At 37.6% G+C, this 21,278-nt stretch overlaps 1 protein-coding gene across 1 annotated transcript; it reads right to left on the bottom strand.

The window, feature by feature from the left end:
• Positions 1 to 15,723: 15,723 nt before the first annotated feature.
• Positions 15,724 to 18,796, bottom strand: LOC145450558 (diacylglycerol O-acyltransferase 1-like). Its single transcript, XM_080329077.1, has one exon. The coding sequence runs from the start codon at positions 17,923 to 17,925 to the stop codon at positions 16,471 to 16,473; it is 1,455 nt and encodes a 484-aa protein (XP_080185203.1). The 5' UTR covers positions 17,926 to 18,796; the 3' UTR covers positions 15,724 to 16,470.
• Between the last annotated feature and the right edge of the window lie 2,482 nt (positions 18,797 to 21,278).

Genomic DNA, 21,278 nt, shown 5'->3' with positions numbered 1-21,278 from the left:
TCATTGTGATTATGCAGCATACCAAATATCGTCACACATTTCATGATGGAATAACTTTAAATCTAACGCAGTTCTATACCAACTTCGCGTAAATCTGTTTTTCGGTAGCGCGTACCTATACATAGTCAGCTGTAATAACGGAATTATCATGCCAATATGTGACTCCTCAACGTGAAACCTGGTACGTAGTTGCAGGACTTGGTGATTATGTAGCATGTCAAATTCGTCACACATTTGATGATGGAACAACTTTAAAACTAACGCGGCTCTACATCGATTTTTTTGCGTACATCTGTTTTGCGGAGCGTATAGCACGTACACATACATAGTCAACAATAATAATGGAATTGCCATGCTCAGCATAGAATACCAACTCGAAACTTGATACGTAGTTGTAGGACATTATGGCAATGCACTATGCTAAATTTCATCACACATCTAATGATGAAACACCTTTAAAACTAACGCAGTCGAATACCGACTTTTATGCATATCGGTTTTGCATGAACATAGCATATACCTATACATAGTCAATTTTAATAACAGAATTAGCATGCTAAACATTAAATTCTCACTTGAAGGACATAATGACAATACACCATACCAAAATTTGATCACACATTTCATGATGTAACTCCTTTAAAACTAACGCAGTTCTCTACACACTTTTGCGTGAATCTGTTTGTCGCAGCGTAGCACATACCTATACATAGTACGCTTTTAACGGAATTACCATGCTAATATTCAAATCCCGACCCTTAAACTTGGTACGCAGTTTTAGGACATTATGAAAATACACCATACCAAATTTCGTCGGACATTTCATGATGTAACACCTTTAAAACCAACTCAGTTCTATACCGACTTTGACTAAATCTGTTTTTCCGTTGCGCAGCACGTACCTACACATAGTATACACACTCAACTATAATAACGGAATCACCATGTTAATAATCGACCCCCACCTTGAAACTAGGTACGCAGTTGTAAGACATTATGACAATGCACCATGTCAAATTTTGTTACGCATTTCATGATTGAACAACTTTAAAACTAACACAGTTCTATACCGAGATTTGCGTAAATCTGTTTGGCGGGAGCGTAGCACGTACCTGTGCATAGTCAACTTTAATAACGGAATTACAATGCTAAACATTGAATGCGTAACTTGAAAACTGGTTCACGGGTGTAGGACATTATGACAATGGAACATATTAAATTTCATCACACATTTCATGATGGAACATCTTTAATTGAAGCCTACGGAACTCTGCAAATTGTTTCGATTTATTCTGCCCGTTTTAATTTAAGATAAGGAAGCCCATTTTACTCAATGTATCGATGCGTACGTTACTCTACAAATTTTTCTGATTAATTCTCCCTATGTTAATTTATCATAAGAAAGATGATTTGACTCCTAAAGTACGAAATACTTGCTCGCTTGAGCTAAGCCGCAGCGCTTGGAGTGGAATTTTACGAAGTATGTGGACGCATTTCAAAGGAGCATACTTTACGCTCTAATTCGATTCCCACACATTCCATATAATTACTAACTGAACCATTGAGTACCAGCCTTGAAATTTTGCGTAGTACTAGCTGGCATGTATACAATTTCATGGCACCCGACAGTACGACGGAGACTATCAAAATATCGAAAGAAGTTCTCTATTCTTTTCTGAAATAATCAAGGTTTCATCAGGACTTCCCTTCATATAAACTCCAGCAGAATCATTAATAACCCCTCAAGTTTACTCAATTTACTCCAATTTGATACTCGAGTACTAAATCCCTATTTTCCGCAAGTATGATAGTGGCTATCGCACGATACTCAACGATTCGTAATTTTGCTGGAATACAAGTACAATTAGGGATTTAAAAGTAACTAATATAGGTGGTTATGTTTGTAGGTTATTTACACGTATAGTGATCGGTTTTTCAGGACAAACTACCTACTTTTAGGACTTCATATTTTAAAGTAGTTTGAGGTTACGTTTGTATCACCTTGACAAGTGCTATGATTATGCTGCATACCAAATTTCATCACACATTTCATGATGGAACAACTTTAAAACTAACGCAGTTCTATAGCAACTTTTGCCTAAATCTGTTTTCGGTAGCGTGTACATATACATAGTCAGATTTAATAACAGAATTATCATGCTAATATGTGACTCCTCACCTTGAAACTTGGTACGTAGTTGTAGGACATTGTGATTATGCAGCATACCAAATTTCCTCACGCATTTCATAATGGAACAACTTTAAAACTAATGCGGTTCTACATCGACTTTTTGCGTACATCTGTTTTGCGTGGGGGCGTATAGCACGTACCTATACATAGTCAACTTTAACAACGGAATTACCATGCTTAACATTGAATCCCAACTCGAAACTTGATACGTAGTTGTAGGACATTATGGCAATGCACCATGCTAAATTTCATCACACATCTAATGATGGAACACCTTTAAAACTAACGCAGTCGAATACCGACTTTTACGCATATCTGTTTTGCGTGAACATAGCATATACCTATACATAGTCAATTTTAATAGCAGAATTACCGTGTTAAACATAGAATTCCCACCTTGAAAGTTGGTACGCGGTTATAGGAGATTATAACAATGCACCATACCAAATCCCATCACACATTTCATGATGGAACAACTTTAAAACTAACGCGACTCTATACATCGACTTTTTGCGTACATCTGTTTTGTGGGAGCGTATAGCACGTAGCCTACCCATACATAACCAACTTTAATAACGGAATTACCATGCTTAACATTGAATCCCAACTCGAAACTTGATACGTAGTTATAGGACATTATGGCAATTCACCATGCTAAATTTCATCACACATCTAATGATGGAACACCTTTGAAACTATCGCAGTCGAATACCAACTTTTACGCATATCTGTTTTTCGTGAACATAGCATATACCCATACATAGTCAATTTTAATAACAGAATTAGCATGCTAAACATTAAATTCTCACCTTGAACGTTGATACGCGGTTGTAGGACATAATAACAATGCACCATACCAAATTTCGTCAGACATTTCATGATGTAACACCTTTAAAACCAACGCAGTTCTATACAGACTTTTGGCTAAATCTGTTTTTCCGTAGCGTAGCACGTACCTATACATAGTCAACTTTAATAACGGATTTAGCATTTTAATAATCGACTCCCCACCTTGAAACTCGGTACGCAGTTGTAAGACATTATGACAATGCACCATGTCAAATTTTGTTACGCATTTCATGATTGAACAACAACTTTAAAACTAACGCAGTTCCATACCGACTTTTGCGAGTGCGTAGCACGTACCTATATGCATACTCAACTTTCATAACGGAATTACCGAGCTAAACATTGAATGCGCAACTTGAAGATTGGTTCACAGGTGTAGGGCAGTATGACAATGGAACACATCAAATTTCATCACACATTTCATGATGGAACACCTTTAAAACTAACGCAGTTCTATACCAACTTCGCGTGAATCTGTTTGCGGGAGCGTAGCACGTACCTATGCGTGATCAACTTTAGTGATGGAATTACATATGTAATTAAGTTTCAACACTTTTACAATGATTCGTCTTGCTTCCTATAACATCCCACTCGAGAAAATGCGTCGTAGAATATAGATGAAACTAGCACCACTCATCAAGACCGCTGAAAACAGTACATTTCAACATTTAGTAGCAGTAAATTTCTAGTAAAGTACAAGACGTGATGATTTCCGAGTGAGTTAAAAAGTAAGTATTGCAGGTATAGTTTACCTGAAAACCGAATACTCTGAAATAGAAGTAGATGCAGTGTAAATAGTTAATCACTTGATTAAGTTTAGTGCAAGCAGATAAAACCTATACTTGAGTAGTACAAAATGCACGAGTACTTCGCTATCGCCTCCCTCCACGTAATAAGTGTCTACGGTTTAAGACTGCTTTTACCGATACTCGTCGGTTTCAGTTTTAGATAGAATTCGGAAACCAAATAATTTCATAAACATAAGCTGATTTAATGAATTTACTCGAATGTACTATGCCGCGCTGATAAGATTAATTACAATATACTTATCATGTTACAGCGATTTTTCTAGCGTAGAAAATCTTTAAAATGTAGTAAGCAGGCCAAATGAAGATATTCGTTGAGCTGAATAAACATAAAAAATACTCTAGACTACTTTATCGGTACTTTACAGTTACAGTTTTAGATAAAATTTGTCCCTTTCACCTATAATTACAACTCCTCGCTATCTAAACATGTTTAGAATATATTATTTGCGAAGATACGAACCCGTGAAGTACTCAAGTTGCTTTTCGTAGGATATAGATGAAACTGACAACACTCACCAAGACCAGTGATCCACTGAAAAAAGTACATTGTAGCAGTAAAGTCCTACTAAAGTACAAGAAGTAATGATTTCCCAGTTAGTTAAAAAGTAAGTATTGAGGTATAGTTTGGTCGAAAAAGCGAAAAACTCTGAAATAGAAGTAGATGCAGTGTAAATAGGTAATCACTTCATTAAGTATAGCGCAAGCAGGCCAAACCTATACTTAAGTACTGCAAATGTACAAGTACTTCGCTATGTTCTCCCTCCACGTAAAAAGTGACTAGGTTTTAGAGTACTTTATCGGTACTCGACAGTTTCAGTGTTAGATAAAATTTGGTAAGACTTTAAATTTTAAAGTAGTTTGAGCTTACGTTTGTATCACCTTGACAAGTAACATTATCAGACATGAAAATGATACTATCACCGAATATAGAAGTTAACACGCGTCAATGTGCTTCGGAATTCACGAGAAATTGCTTACTAAGAGAAGAATATTGTTGTATACACAATAGTGGAGAGAATATTTAAAATGTAGTAAGCAGGCCGATGGGTATTCGTTTAGTTGTATAGGCATAAAAAACATTCCCGCGCGCTCTTAAACAAAACACTTCCTAACCCTACCACCTAATACTAAGACGCGCGCGGGAATGTTTTTTATGCCTATACAACTAAACGAATACCCATCGGCCTGCTTACTACATTTTAAATATTCTCTCCACTATTGTGTATACAACAATATACTTCTCTTAGTAAGCAATTTCTCGTGAATTCCGAAGCACATTGACGCGTGTTAACTTCTATATTCGGTGATAGTATCATTTTCATGTCTGATAATGTTACTTGTCAAGGTGATACAAACGTAAGCTCAAACTACTTTAAAATTTAAAGTCTTACCAAATTTTATCTAACACTGAAACTGTCGAGTACCGATAAAGTACTCTAAAACCTAGTCACTTTTTACGTGGAGGGAGAACATAGCGAAGTACTTGTACATTTGCAGTACTTAAGTATAGGTTTGGCCTGCTTGCGCTATACTTAATGAAGTGATTACCTATTTACACTGCATCTACTTCTATTTCAGAGTTTTTCGCTTTTTCGACCAAACTATACCTCAATACTTACTTTTTAACTAACTGGGAAATCATTACTTCTTGTACTTTAGTAGGACTTTACTGCTACAATGTACTTTTTTCAGTGGATCACTGGTCTTGGTGAGTGTTGTCAGTTTCATCTATATCCTACGAAAAGCAACTTGAGTACTTCACGGGTTCGTATCTTCGCAAATAATATATTCTAAACATGTTTAGATAGCGAGGAGTTGTAATTATAGGTGAAAGGGACAAATTTTATCTAAAACTGTAACTGTAAAGTACCGATAAAGTAGTCTAGAGTATTTTTTATGTTTATTCAGCTCAACGAATATCTTCATTTGGCCTGCTTACTACATTTTAAAGATTTTCTACGCTAGAAAAATCGCTGTAACATGATAAGTATATTGTAATTAATCTTATCAGCGCGGCATAGTACATTCGAGTAAATTCATTAAATTAGCTTATGTTTATGAAATTATTTGGTTTCCGAATTCTATCTAAAACTGAAACCGACGAGTATCGGTAAAAGCAGTCTTAAACCGTAGACACTTATTACGTGGAGGGAGGCGATAGCGAAGTACTCGTGCATTTTGTACTACTCAAGTATAGGTTTTATCTGCTTGCACTAAACTTAATCAAGTGATTAACTATTTACACTGCATCTACTTCTATTTCAGAGTATTCGGTTTTCAGGTAAACTATACCTGCAATACTTACTTTTTAACTCACTCGGAAATCATCACGTCTTGTACTTTACTAGAAATTTACTGCTACTAAATGTTGAAATGTACTGTTTTCAGCGGTCTTGATGAGTGGTGCTAGTTTCATCTATATTCTACGACGCATTTTCTCGAGTGGGATGTTATAGGAAGCAAGACGAATCATTGTAAAAGTGTTGAAACTTAATTACATATGTAATTCCATCACTAAAGTTGATCACGCATAGGTACGTGCTACGCTCCCGCAAACAGATTCACGCGAAGTTGGTATAGAACTGCGTTAGTTTTAAAGGTGTTCCATCATGAAATGTGTGATGAAATTTGATGTGTTCCATTGTCATACTGCCCTACACCTGTGAACCAATCTTCAAGTTGCGCATTCAATGTTTAGCTCGGTAATTCCGTTATGAAAGTTGAGTATGCATATAGGTACGTGCTACGCACTCGCAAAAGTCGGTATGGAACTGCGTTAGTTTTAAAGTTGTTGTTCAATCATGAAATGCGTAACAAAATTTGACATGGTGCATTGTCATAATGTCTTACAACTGCGTACCGAGTTTCAAGGTGGGGAGTCGATTATTAAAATGCTAAATCCGTTATTAAAGTTGACTATGTATAGGTACGTGCTACGCTACGGAAAAACAGATTTAGCCAAAAGTCTGTATAGAACTGCGTTGGTTTTAAAGGTGTTACATCATGAAATGTCTGACGAAATTTGGTATGGTGCATTGTTATTATGTCCTACAACCGCGTATCAACGTTCAAGGTGAGAATTTAATGTTTAGCATGCTAATTCTGTTATTAAAATTGACTATGTATGGGTATATGCTATGTTCACGAAAAACAGATATGCGTAAAAGTTGGTATTCGACTGCGATAGTTTCAAAGGTGTTCCATCATTAGATGTGTGATGAAATTTAGCATGGTGAATTGCCATAATGTCCTATAACTACGTATCAAGTTTCGAGTTGGGATTCAATGTTAAGCATGGTAATTCCGTTATTAAAGTTGGTTATGTATGGGTAGGCTACGTGCTATACGCTCCCACAAAACAGATGTACGCAAAAAGTCGATGTATAGAGTCGCGTTAGTTTTAAAGTTGTTCCATCATGAAATGTGTGATGGGATTTGGTATGGTGCATTGTTATAATCTCCTATAACCGCGTACCAACTTTCAAGGTGGGAATTCTATGTTTAACACGGTAATTCTGCTATTAAAATTGACTATGTATAGGTATATGCTATGTTCACGCAAAACAGATATGCGTAAAAGTCGGTATTCGACTGCGTTAGTTTTAAAGGTGTTCCATCATTAGATGTGTGATGAAATTTAGCATGGTGCATTGCCATAATGTCCTACAACTACGTATCAAGTTTCGAGTTGGGATTCAATGTTAAGCATGGTAATTCCGTTGTTAAAGTTGACTATGTATAGGTACGTGCTATACGCCCCCACGCAAAACAGATGTACGCAAAAAGTCGATGTAGAACCGCATTAGTTTTAAAGTTGTTCCATTATGAAATGCGTGAGGAAATTTGGTATGCTGCATAATCACAATGTCCTACAACTACGTACCAAGTTTCAAGGTGAGGAGTCACATATTAGCATGATAATTCTGTTATTAAATCTGACTATGTATATGTACACGCTACCGAAAACAGATTTAGGTAAAAGTTGCTATAGAACTGCGTTAGTTTTAAAGTTGTTCCATCATGAAATGTGTGATGAAATTTGGTATGCAGCATAATCATAGCACTTGTCAAGGTGATACAAACGTAACCTCAAACTACTTTAAAATATGAAGTCCTAAAAGTAGGTAGTTTGTCCTGAAAAACCGATCACTATACGTGTAAATAACCTACAAACATAACCACCTATATTAGTTACTTTTAAATCCCTAATTGTACTTGTATTCCAGCAAAATTACGAATCGTTGAGTATCGTGCGATAGCCACTATCATACTTGCGGAAAATAGGGATTTAGTACTCGAGTATCAAATTGGAGTAAATTGAGTAAACTTGAGGGGTTATTAATGATTCTGCTGGAGTTTATATGAAGGGAAGTCCTGATGAAACCTTTGATTATTTCAGAAAAGAATAGAGAACTTCTTTCGATATTTTGATAGTCTCCGTCGTACTGTCGGGTGCCATGAAATTGTATACATGCCAGCTAGTACTACGCAAAATTTCAAGGCTGGTACTCAATGGTTCAGTTAGTAATTATATGGAATGTGTGGGAATCGAATTAGAGCGTAAAGTATGCTCCTTTGAAATGCGTCCACATACTTCGTAAAATTCCACTCCAAGCGCTGCGGCTTAGCTCAAGCGAGCAAGTATTTCGTACTTTAGGAGTCAAATCATCTTTCTTATGATAAATTAACATAGGGAGAATTAATCAGAAAAATTTGTAGAGTAACGTACGCATCGATACATTGAGTAAAATGGGCTTCCTTATCTTAAATTAAAACGGGCAGAATAAATCGAAACAATTTGCAGAGTTCCGTAGGCTTCAATTAAAGATGTTCCATCATGAAATGTGTGATGAAATTTAATATGTTCCATTGTCATAATGTCCTACACCCGTGAACCAGTTTTCAAGTTACGCATTCAATGTTTAGCATTGTAATTCCGTTATTAAAGTTGACTATGCACAGGTACGTGCTACGCTCCCGCCAAACAGATTTACGCAAATCTCGGTATAGAACTGTGTTAGTTTTAAAGTTGTTCAATCATGAAATGCGTAACAAAATTTGACATGGTGCATTGTCATAATGTCTTACAACTGCGTACCTAGTTTCAAGGTGGGGGGTCGATTATTAACATGGTGATTCCGTTATTATAGTTGAGTGTGTATACTATGTGTAGGTACGTGCTGCGCAACGGAAAAACAGATTTAGTCAAAAGTCGGTATAGAACTGAGTTGGTTTTAAAGGTGTTACATCATGAAATGTCCGACGAAATTTGGTATGGTGTATTTTCATAATGTCCTAAAACTGCGTACCAAGTTTAAGGGTCGGGATTTGAATATTAGCATGGTAATTCCGTTAAAAGCGTACTATGTATAGGTATGTGCTACGCTGCCGACAAACAGATTCACGCAAAAGTGTGTAGAGAACTGCGTTAGTTTTAAAGGAGTTACATCATGAAATGTGTGATCAAATTTGGTATGGTGTATTGTCATTATGTCCTTCAAGGTGAGAATTTAATGTTTAGCATGCTAATTCTGTTATTAAAATTGACTATGTATAGGTATATGCTATGTTCATGCAAAACCGATATGCATAAAAGTCGGTATTCGACTGCGTTAGTTTTAAAGGTGTTTCATCATTAGATGTGTGATGAAATTTAGCATAGTGCATTGCCATAATGTCCTACAACTACGTATCAAGTTTCGAGTTGGTATTCTATGCTGAGCATGGCAATTCCATTATTATTGTTGACTATGTATGTGTACGTGCTATACGCTCCCGCAAAACAGATGTACGCAAAAAATCGATGTAGAGCCGCGTTAGTTTTAAAGTTGTTCCATCATCAAATGTGTGACGAAATTTGACATGCTACATAATCACCAAGTCCTGCAACTACGTACCAGGTTTCACGTTGAGGAGTCACATATTGGCATGATAATTCCGTTATTACAGCTGACTATGTATAGGTACGCGCTACCGAAAAACAGATTTACGCGAAGTTGGTATAGAACTGCGTTAGATTTAAAGTTATTCCATCATGAAATGTGTGACGATATTTGGTATGCTGCATAATCACAATGTCCTACAACTATCATAAAATGTGTGACGAAATTTAGTATGGTGCATTTTCATATTATCCTACAACTGCGTACCAAGATTCAGGGTGGGAATTTGATTATTAGCATGATAATTCCGTTATTAAAGCTTACTATGTATAGGTACCTGCTACGTTACCGAAAAACAGATTCATGCTAAAGTCTGTAGAAAGCTGCGTTAGTTCCAAAGGTGTTACATCATGAAATGTGTGACGAAATTTGGTATGGTGCATTGTTAATATGGCCTACAACTGCGTACCAACTTTCAAGGTGAGTATTTAATGTTTAGCATGCTAATTCTATTATGAAAATTGACTATGTATATATCGATTCTCTAAACTTGTTTCTTGTGCGATTTATCAGCGGTGTGCAAAGGGTTAGGAACGTTTTTAATATAGTTCCACATTCTAGTTGTTTTGATGTAAGGAGAAATCTTTCGATATCTCACCACTTTTCGTTACTAAAGTAAATTGTGTGCGTGTTAGCTTTGTGAAACGTAAGTCAAATACGTATCTACTATTTTGTGGAAGTAACTAAATTATTGGGATGACATTAATAGGTCTCTCAAGCAGTGACCGTGGTTTTGTTTTTGAAAGATGTCGCGATGTTGGTATAATATTTTCTACAACTCAAACTCGGACGAAATCATGAACGTGCAGGACTTACGATAAACATATATTGCGCACATACAACTTTGTTAAAAGAGTTAAACTTATCAACTCTGAAAGCTAGCGCAATTTGTGGTATTTGTATGTTATCTAATTTTGCGTACTTCGCGCTTACATTATGTTGAAAACATGAGTTACTTAACATCTCGAATCATGAGTATGAATAACTTTTTTGACTCAAATATAACGTATAGGGTTTGGGATTCGAACTCACGTGAACACTTGTTCATTGGAACTTAAGTCCAACACCAAAAGGCTCTACTACACAAAATTTTCGGAGTACCGACTTTTTTGGGTAAATTCTGTTATGCGCTTAGGTACTAACTTTGAAAGCAAGCAAAGTTTTTGGTATTTGATCAACATGGAAATTCGTGCACTTTACGTTTAGGTTATGTTGAAAACATGAGTTACTTAACAACATTTCGACTCATAGGTGTGATAATTTAAAATACAGAGTATTAAAGTCATTAATGCATCGGTCGCACGGCAATAAGTTTTGTCAGCTTATTATATGCTCAGTATATTATATGTCAAGAATTGTAGAGCATTTTTGTGGGTGCTCCAGGGTGCTCTTCATTGAGTGTCCGTGGTGAGCGATAAGTTTAATTCGCAAAATTTGTGTGTTCAAATCAGCCCTGTCGTCAACATAGTGATGTCGCATTAGCCCTAAATACACATGATAGATGCAATTCCGCTCGAATACAAGTACAAGTAGAGATTTCAAAGTAAGTAAGTGGTTATGTTCGTAGACTAACCCCACTTCTACGTAACGATTTTTCGGTAAGTAGTTATGTTTCTAGGCTACTTTTACTTCTATTTAACAGGTTTTCATAGAAATCTGCTTACTTTTACAACTTTATATTTTGTGAAGTAGATAGTAGTTTAAGGTTATGTTTGTCTAACCTTGACGAGTGCTATTGTCACACTCGATCACCATATTTAAATCATGGCTATCTCAATGATGTTGACTAAATTTACGGCTTCAGAACGTGCTAATTAGACCTAATCGTTATAACGCTGGGGTTCGCGTACAGGCATCGAAAGTGTTTGTATAAATAAAGCCCTGCGAATCGCACGCCTACGGCTATAGTTCGTTCGATTATTTTCACCTTGGGATTCGCGTATATGCTACTATAAGCTGTTACGACTTTAGAAAATTCTACAAGACTATTCGGAACGCGCACATGCGAGTGATTTGTTTCCGTACCTCCGAACTGGAGAATCGCTTGCCTGCGTCTAATGAAAATAAGTCGTAAAATGTGGAGGCTGCAGAGACCGTAACTTGTATACATAAAATCAAGTTTAAAAATATTGACGGATGAGTTATCTCTGACCAATAGAGTAATATAACCGCCTATAGTTTAGTGGGGTATTGCTATAATGTATATCCAAACAATCGTTGTAGACTCTCAATGTTACCTAGGTCCTTATCACAAAAAATCATGCATCAGAAGCGTAAGGATTCATATTATCAAGTCGCAGCGCTCAAAATCGCATTTTATATTAAGTAATTAGTGATGATGTGTAGAATTTTGATATTAATAATATTATCCGGAGAATATAGCCTTGCATAGACATCATATTTCTCGCATCTACGTATAATCTGAATAGGAATTTAAATACATAGTCTTAAATACACATAAAGAAAATCTGTCGATTCTAGCTAAGGTATGTTTTGACGCAGCAATCATAAGTCGTAAAATGTGGAAACTGCAGAAACCGTAACTTGTACACATAAAATCAAGTTTAAAACATATGGACGGATGATATTTGTCCTAAATACACATAATACAATATCTGAGAAAAGTATCAAGATGCGGCAATCAATGCAGCGATGATATTGCAATGGATGGATGATGTGGCACTATAGGCGTGGCTGATGATGCGGCAAGGGGGTGTGTTATAGGTGTGACAGGTGAGGTGGCAATGGGCGTCCTGTAGGCGTGCCAATTAAGGCGACGTGGCGTAATTTAATTGGTGTGGCTATATCGATTCAAACCCTACTACTTACATCGCCTAGGTGGGTGTCTGATTCCTAAGACCGCTTCAAGTCGTTTCGAGACTTCCTCTTTTCATCGTATCTGTATGGAACCGATAAATTGCTAATAAACCGAACTAAACTGAATCTATCTAATCTATAGTATTGATATGGAAATGCGATACTAGTCCTCTGTTACTCGAACAGCCGGTTTTAGAAAATATCATGGTATGGCGACCCCCCTCCCCCCTATGGCCCGTAGTTCAGTCTAAGAGCAATACCGAGAAGTTGTATCGGATACGGGGTAAACATTTTGCGCGATTAGTAAACGTCAGAGGTGGTCAGTAACGAAGTACTTCTACTTTTTTGAAGTACTCAAGTAGTTTTCTCTACTTCCGGTACTTACTCAAGTAGATCTGATTTTCTCTACTTCTACTTGGTTATATTTTGTGATCTACTTACTTACTTTTCGCTATATTCAGTTTGTCAAGTAGAAGTAGTTTAATCCCCAATACGAAAGATAGCCTGAGGAATTTCTGGGCTGCTTTCACGCAGTACCAACATTTAATATTCATGAAAGTCAAGTAAAGCCAAGAAATTTTGTTGCGCTTCGCGCACAGTGAAGTAACAAATATGTTTTCACGAAAGTATCAATAAATATGATTTAGGTACCGGATTGCGTGGTTCCGCTAGCACCGCATTGTCGCCCCTATCAAATATTTCATCACAGTAGCCTATATATGACCCAGTATAACGTTTGAAACTACCGTCTAGCAGCCCATGACGTGTCCTGCTAATCTGGAAAATGTGGCTTTTATTTAGCGTTACAGCTGTTTTAGCAGATCACCTTTAAAGCTTTATGGTCAAAAGACATGAAATATATTTTCCGCATTTTAGAAGTGCTATTTGTATTTCACATTTAATTCCGAGTATCATACTTTGAGTTCTAGTTACTTTCAGTTCATTTTTCTGCAGAACATAGGCCTGCATGCTGAAACATAAAAGCAAGAGTAGTAATGCTTCTATCTTCCGAAAATAAAGCTACACTAAATATAGATTTTACGATCCACATTATTTGTTATTAACGCATACTAATTGCGCAAAGTGTTGAAACCGTATCCGATACAACTTCTCCGTATTGCTCTTCGTCTAAACTTGGGGCCTTATAATATGGGGTAGGGCGCCATGACATGATATTCTCTGAAACGGGGTCTTCTCGTAAACAAAGGGTTAGTATCGCATTTTCATATCAATACTATAATTTGCATCCCATCTCCTCGGATGAATCAATACGAATCAAGCTCTCTGTACCTTCCGCATAGCTCAATTTGCAGCTTTTGACAGTCCATGCGAACGAATTATTAAGACTGTTTTCAAAACTACTTACTTACTTGAGTAGATTCAAAGTTAGTCAATTCTACTTCTACTTCAAGTAGTTTTGGATGGCTTATTGAAGAAGTACTTCTACTTGTACTTGATTAGATTTTGTCGTCTCTACTTCTACTTTAGTAGCTTTCTTGACTACTTTGACCACCTCTGGTAAACGTTAATAAAAAATATGGTGGATCGTAAAAATGCCATATTGTGTACCTTTATTTCAGAAAATTAAAGGCATTATTACACTTGCTTTTATACTTCAACAATTGAAAGAGAAATATAAATACTACTTCTAAAAGAGGAAAACGTATTTCATGTCTTTAGTCCAGAAAGTTTCAAATGTGGTATGTTGAAACCGGTGTAAAACTAAAAGTCTAAAGCTAAAAAAAGAGTTCACTCTTCCAGATTAGCAGGCTACACGCCATGGACTGTTCGATTGCGATATGATTAGGGCTGGGCAAAGTCGAGTACCTGAGTGATTCGATTCTGAATCACGGAATATGCTTCGACTCGAGTATTCGATAATCACTCATTACGACGTCACAACAGAATGTAATATGTCAAAGTTTAAATATGTACCTTTTATTTATGCAACCTCAAAGAACATGACGCCTGTTATCCGTCACATTAAAGATACTTTGGTATTTTTGGACCATACCGATTTCATTGCACTTCTTGACAAGTTGTGGGATGATCATGACTTGGGAAATGTGTTATTTCCAGTAGCGTTCGTAGGTTTGTACTATGTCTCGTATTCCGTCGCACGCGGCCAATCAAGGTTTCACAGCTTATTCATCACTGGTAAATAGTATCAAAACCACAATTCCCGTTAGTAATTGACTTTCAGTTGCGAGGAGCGTATACTTTCAGTACTCGAAAAAATCGTCTTTTACTACTCGACTCGAATCAATAAAATTAATTCTCGATTCAGATTCGAGTACTCGAATCATTGAGCGCAGCCTTAGATATGATAAGTAAATGCTAGATTGCGAAACATCAGTTGCAAACGTTATGGTGGGCCAACTGTAATGAAATATTTCATATGGGCGACAATGCGGCGTGAACGGAACCACGCAACCTGCTACCCAAATTATATTCACCAATACTTTCGTGAAATCATATTGGTCACTCCATATCCACTGTGCGCGACAAAAATTCTGGGTTTTACTCAACTTTTGTGAAAACTAAATGTTGATATATTATGTCAAGCAGCCCCGAAACTCCTCAGGTTATCTTCCTGATTGGAGGATTAAACTGCTTCTGTTTGACAAACTGAAAATAGCGAAAAATAAGTAAGCAGATCACAAAATAGTATGAAGTATAAGTAAATTAGATCTACTTGTGTAAGTACTCAAGTAGCGGAAAACTACTTGAGTACTTCAAAAAGTAGAAGTACTTCGTTACTGACCACCTCTGGATTTTATCGACACCGTTTACTTGATGACTTGAAATTGACTCGAATATTTTGCTCCGAGTCACGAGTAAATCCCATTTCTGAAGTGCCGAGTCAAGTCAAGTCATACGAAAAAGTTGACTCAAGTCATCCCAACACTGCAGTTCATACAGACGATTTTCGGAAGATTTCAGAATTCATGGTCCTGATCGAATATTGGGCGGTTTCTTTGCATTTGTAATCAAGTATGCCTACCACACATAAAGAATTGCTGCGATAACATATTATTGTCAATGTCACATACGACCCCTTGAACTGAAACATGTAAAATCTGACACCTTCGACAAAACGTAAAAAAGACTCAGCTTACTGTCTAATATGTATTTGACCATGTCATTCAACTTGCTCAAACGTTAAATGAAATGCATGCATGATTTCATCTGATATCAATGACGAAATAGTGCATAACATGCACGAAAAATCAAAATACCCAAAGTATAAAAAAATTCATTGCACACCTAACAAAATGAGTGAAAAATTAGTCTTCGGTTGCGATACACCCAAGTAATATGCTCATAGCCCAGATTTCTGGTGCTCCCTAATGTTGGATTGGAATGCAGACACTGTGATTGGCCGATCGGTAGATACTTGGCGAGGCGAGTCAAGGAAAATAAACAAGTGCATGGCCAAGACAGTAATACAAAGTAATCCATCATTTAAGGGCTGCAGCACCATACAAAGAGATGACGACTTTGCACCTTATGCAATGATAATGTATATCTAATAAAACAGTCATTTGGCATGATTACACAGGAATACAAAGTGAATTAATACATCAAATGAGTGCCTACTAATATAGTCTACTGTCTAATGATCATAATGATCTTGATAATGAGCATCGAGAAACAAAATCACCAAGCAGTTCAACGTGCTTCATATGAATTTATAAGGGATTTCACACCCAAGTTACCAGATGTTGAAGATATGGTCAAATAAATGAATTGATATTAAAAAAGAAACATACTTGATATGAAAAATAACCAATATTTATATACAAATGACAATGTTGTCCAAGTTAAAATACCCCTCTCAAATAGAGCATAATTGGTGGCCCTAAAATTGTATCTCATCAGAGACGCCACCAAATCTAAGTACATAATAGTAATAAACATAAGCTAACACGGCCATTGGCTGTCCAATTATGAGAGATGTCCAAACCAACATATTCCCATAATGAGGAGAGAACCGCTTCGACATCCAGTCAGTAAGTGCTGCCAATGGGAGTTGACCAACCATCCCCATAAACGCCCACAATTTAAACACATGCAAAGGCACTGACACCAAGTATTCGTGGAAGAATGCAGACAGTAGGAATACGATCAATTGCGCTGTGAATTTCGAATATCCTCTGGTAAGAAGAGGTTTGTACACATGTCTAGTGCAGAATTTGTGAACGGGAATGTTCCAAGCCTTCCAAAAGTAGACGATCGTTTCAGAATTCCACCAATCTCTGTAAAATTCACGATCTGCAAACCGCAGAACCTCAGCTAGAACATTCAGCACCGAATGGAAAAACCAATAAAAGAATATCAACCACATGAAGTGATTCGGTATTGACAACCGAAGTAATCTCTCTAGCATGCGTGTAGCATCCAACTGGTGAATTGGCACTATTGCTTTTTGCAGAGTGGGCACAATCCACTGTTGACAGAGTGCTAGTTCCAGCTGTAGCAGAAACAGCACCTCAATCAATCTTCGGAACAGAAATGACTTCCTTATTCTCTCTGTTCTTGGGTAGTTCAACTCGTAGCACAAAGTAGGTGCAAACATGAAGTAGTATAAATTCTTGACGGTGAGATTGTACGGGTACTTGACCTCTATTTGTTTATTTTTCAGTTTCTCCAAATCGCGACTTGGCAGAGACGAGGTCCTCCTCAATTTTTTATTTTGATTCGAAGTTTTAATGTACTCTTCTCTGTACCAGCTGTTGGTGTGTGCATATGACCAAAGTTTCATGAAAACAATTGCATATGTACCGCATGAGAATAACGATCCAATCGGATCCGGCTCGAGCATTAATACTTGAACAGGTGGAATGAGAACTACTAAAATGATATTGAGTACATGTAGGATTGATCCGTGAGAACTTGAAACTCGTCCACGCGCAATCGCGATTTCAATATAGAAGGCAGCCAAGATGAAGACATTCGAACATAGCATAAGTATGACATTTGGCCACTGGTACGGATTATCCATCACGGTTGATAACCACTGAAACGGGTCGACTAATATCCCATATTTGAGCACATTCTCCAAAAACATTCTCGCGTTGCTGACTGCGAGTAAAATCACGCAGAGATTCAAGAATCCGCGATACGCCACAAATCCGCTTTTTGAGCTGAATAATGAATTTCTAGATTCATGGCATTTCTTTGTCCCATATGAAGGAATTTTTTGCGGTTGACGTGGTGAATCAGGTACATCCTTGGTGGCAAGTTCACCAAATTCACTTTTCGGTTCCGATATACTTTGTGATCTTTTTCCTCTTCTTCTCAAGCTCTTCGACATCTTTCAAGGGTCAGTCATAAACACAAATATAACTGTGAATAAAAAGATAGTAAGCTCAAGCCACGTTACATTATATTCCATCCATTTAGTGGTTGTTGTGATTACTGATTGGCAATAGAGGAGAATATTGTAAACTATATAGTATTACCATCACTACCAACATAGCAATGAAGTCAATAATTAACTTTTTCGTCTAGTTAGAGCATTCACTAGCTAATGGCATACAAGCATTGATTCTATCTCTTATAAAAATGGATTTCACATAAAGCACAATTACCTAACGCTGTCACTACGCGTTGCGATTGCCGAGATGGTCATGTTTGCGCAACGAAGTCATAGGCTACCTTCTATATTCTTCAATGGTTATATGATAAGTCACTTTTAACCACGCACGATGCTGGTTGTAATCGTGCATTCACCTATCATCTGGATAGCACGCATTCCAAACGTGAACTTCTGTCCACAAAATCCACCAATCTAGAGATAGCATATTACGTGAAGCGGCATTTAACTATATAGATAACTAACCTACGTAGGTTAGTTATCTATAATCTAACTGTATCTGTTCGGCGGTTAGCTGCGAACTTTTAGCACTACACACTATTACACAGTGCAGTGACTATTTACACATACAAAACCTTCACATTTGCAACAACTTTGCAGAACAACCTGGCTATGATTACTACGCTAGTTATAGCAACACATAGATACAGTCTTTATTTTACTCTTTTCATTCACTGCAACAGATTATACAGATTACCAACCTACCGCGGTTAGTAATCCATCAGATACAGATTCAGCGCCGTCATCGCGCATCACATAAACTATCAGCAGCCAGCTCGTCTGGAGCCATTTTTAGATTTTACAAGTCCGTTCGACTATTCATTAACTTGCATATGCGGTCCAAAGTCCACATAATCGAAAGCCGCATGACGTGCCGCCCGAAAATGACCATGGGAATTTCGTATAGGAGACCCTGTATCAATTCCGAAACATTTCAATCGCTGGCAACAGTGATGCAGTGGCAGTCCAGGTTTCTGATTGCGTATAGGCCTGTAATTGAAGTAAGATCTATAGGATTATCATACGTCCTCCTTTAGGAGGATTAGTCGTCCTTTTTCAGGTTTTTGAAAATGTACTCCGCGGACGCCTAAATGTCCTCCTTTACAGCTTCTAAAACTAGGATAATGGACAGATTCGACTGGAAATAGGCATAAATGACGCCACATGGCTTAAACGGACGTTCGAGTCGATAGAAAGTGACGGCCTTATTTTTCTTAGTCAGCAGAAATAGCAAAATCAGCTGTTTTCAATCTTGATCAACTAACTTGACTGATTTGATAAAAGTGTCCTTCTTCCCCGATTAAGCGTGCTTGTCGATATTGCCAGTGTCGCGAATTATGTTGTCAATTGGCACATTTGGGTGTCAAACTTTCGCAATGAGAACTTGTTTTCAGCACATTTCAGATGAGTAGCAAATGCTTCTAGGGGTAGCCTACCGTATTTCGGTTCTTCAGAAATAGTATATCTCGCTTCCCATGACATCCCGCCCTATTTCTTGTCGCTTCCTTTTTCTAGACTATCTTCCAGGGTTGTAACCAAGTCACAAGGCTCCGAGTCACAGGTCAATCTCACTTTTATAGTTTTGACTCGAGTCAAGTCGAGTCATTTTCAATTCACTACCGAGTCAAGTCCGAGTCCAAGTCATCGAGCAGAGGTTCGAGTCCGAGTCATGGTATTATGACTCGAGTCCGAGTCCAAGTCATTGTGTTGACGGATCAGTTTCCAGTTGAAATCGTGTTAAACCCACTTTTGTAACCCTGTTTGATGATATCGAATTGCTCGTATTTATATTATACTGATTATCTTCACTTTCAACAGTTTCTGGTCGCATTTTCAAGTAGGCCTACCAGTACCAATAGACGAAATCACAATAGGGTGGTTACTTTACCATTATTCGAAATTACAACGAAATGTCGGTCTTGGCCGTCAGAGTCTCGAGTAATATGGCTTGGTTCGAGTCATGCCCAATGACTCGAGTCCAAGTCGAGTCAATACACAAATTGACTCGAGTCGAGTCGAGTCATTTCCGTAATTTGAGAAAATGACTCGAGTCAAGTCGAGTCATCAGAAAATCGTGACTCTAGTCATGACTCGAGTCATCACAACCCTGCTATCTTCTTTACTTTCATTCAGTGTGCATGCCTCCTCTTTACATCGCCTATAGGCCAAGGTGGGTGTCCGATTCCATGGACAACTCCTAGTCGCTTCGACATCTTCCTTTCTATTAGGGATGGTGTGAACGTGAGGTTCACGCTCGCGTTCTGTGTGTGAACCTCGGAAATTTAGAGGTTCGTGTTCACAACAGAACCTTGGTAGGTTCTGCACTGTGAACCTTTTGGTAAATTGTAATTTTCACTCCATTATAAGATCTTTGGCTCAAATTTATTGCATTTCAACTGCGGGCCACTCCATGCATGGTGCTGGCAGCATAAAAAATCAACGCTTAACGAGCATGCACCATGCACCTCGACAACTTTAAAAGTTTTAGTTTCTTTGTTGCAAAAATTTTCTCGGAATAACCAGCTTTCCGTTTGTGAATATTTAGTGACTATCTGCCGTGAGCTTGACCCGCAATCACACAACATCACGAGCGATATACGTAGTCAGCGAATGATGCTTATTCAACCAATCAATGACATTGATATCGTCTTCTGACGTAAAAAATCGAACGGGCGTACGGGGTCAATCTTGACTTGATAATTATCTTTACTGTATCATTAAAACCAAATCCGTGCGATTAAGGTGCTTGCTACTGCTGCATAACTTGTTGTTGTTTGTGGTATCGGTAGCGAGTATTGAAACCCGTTGCACACTCTGCTCAATATCAATGTAGCAATACTCAGACTCCGAACACATTGTCCGGTCTAGCTAAGACCGTTAAGGCATAAGCATATATTCCTTGGTAAGTCCTCATCGAAATTGTTGGCGAAGCGACGGAATGTATAGATTTTATTATATACTTCATGATTACCGCTGTTGATACATTTAGCGACGTTTAAAACGCCGATATGTACTTCAGCATTAGGGCATTATATGGACCGAGTCTTCACTTGGTATCGTGTACATTAATATAGGCTATCACTTCACTGGAAGATAGGGTTGGAATTAGCATTATGACGTCACGTGACGTCACGAGGTTCACGTTCGTGTTCACACAGAACCTTTCAAAAAGGTTCGCGTTCACACGAACCTGAACCTTTCAGAGGTTCACACCATCCCTACTTTCTATATTCCATTGTATCGCATTTTTTGTGGTGTATTGAACTGATAAAATTGCTAATAAACCAATG

This window comes from Botryllus schlosseri, chromosome 11 (genome assembly GCF_051294905.1).
Source record: "Botryllus schlosseri isolate E-star chromosome 11, Bs_hap1, whole genome shotgun sequence".
Classification (NCBI taxonomy): domain Eukaryota; kingdom Metazoa; phylum Chordata; class Ascidiacea; order Stolidobranchia; family Styelidae; genus Botryllus; species Botryllus schlosseri.
Note: the sequence above shows the minus strand (reverse complement) of the source record. Positions and strands in the feature narration are given on the sequence as shown.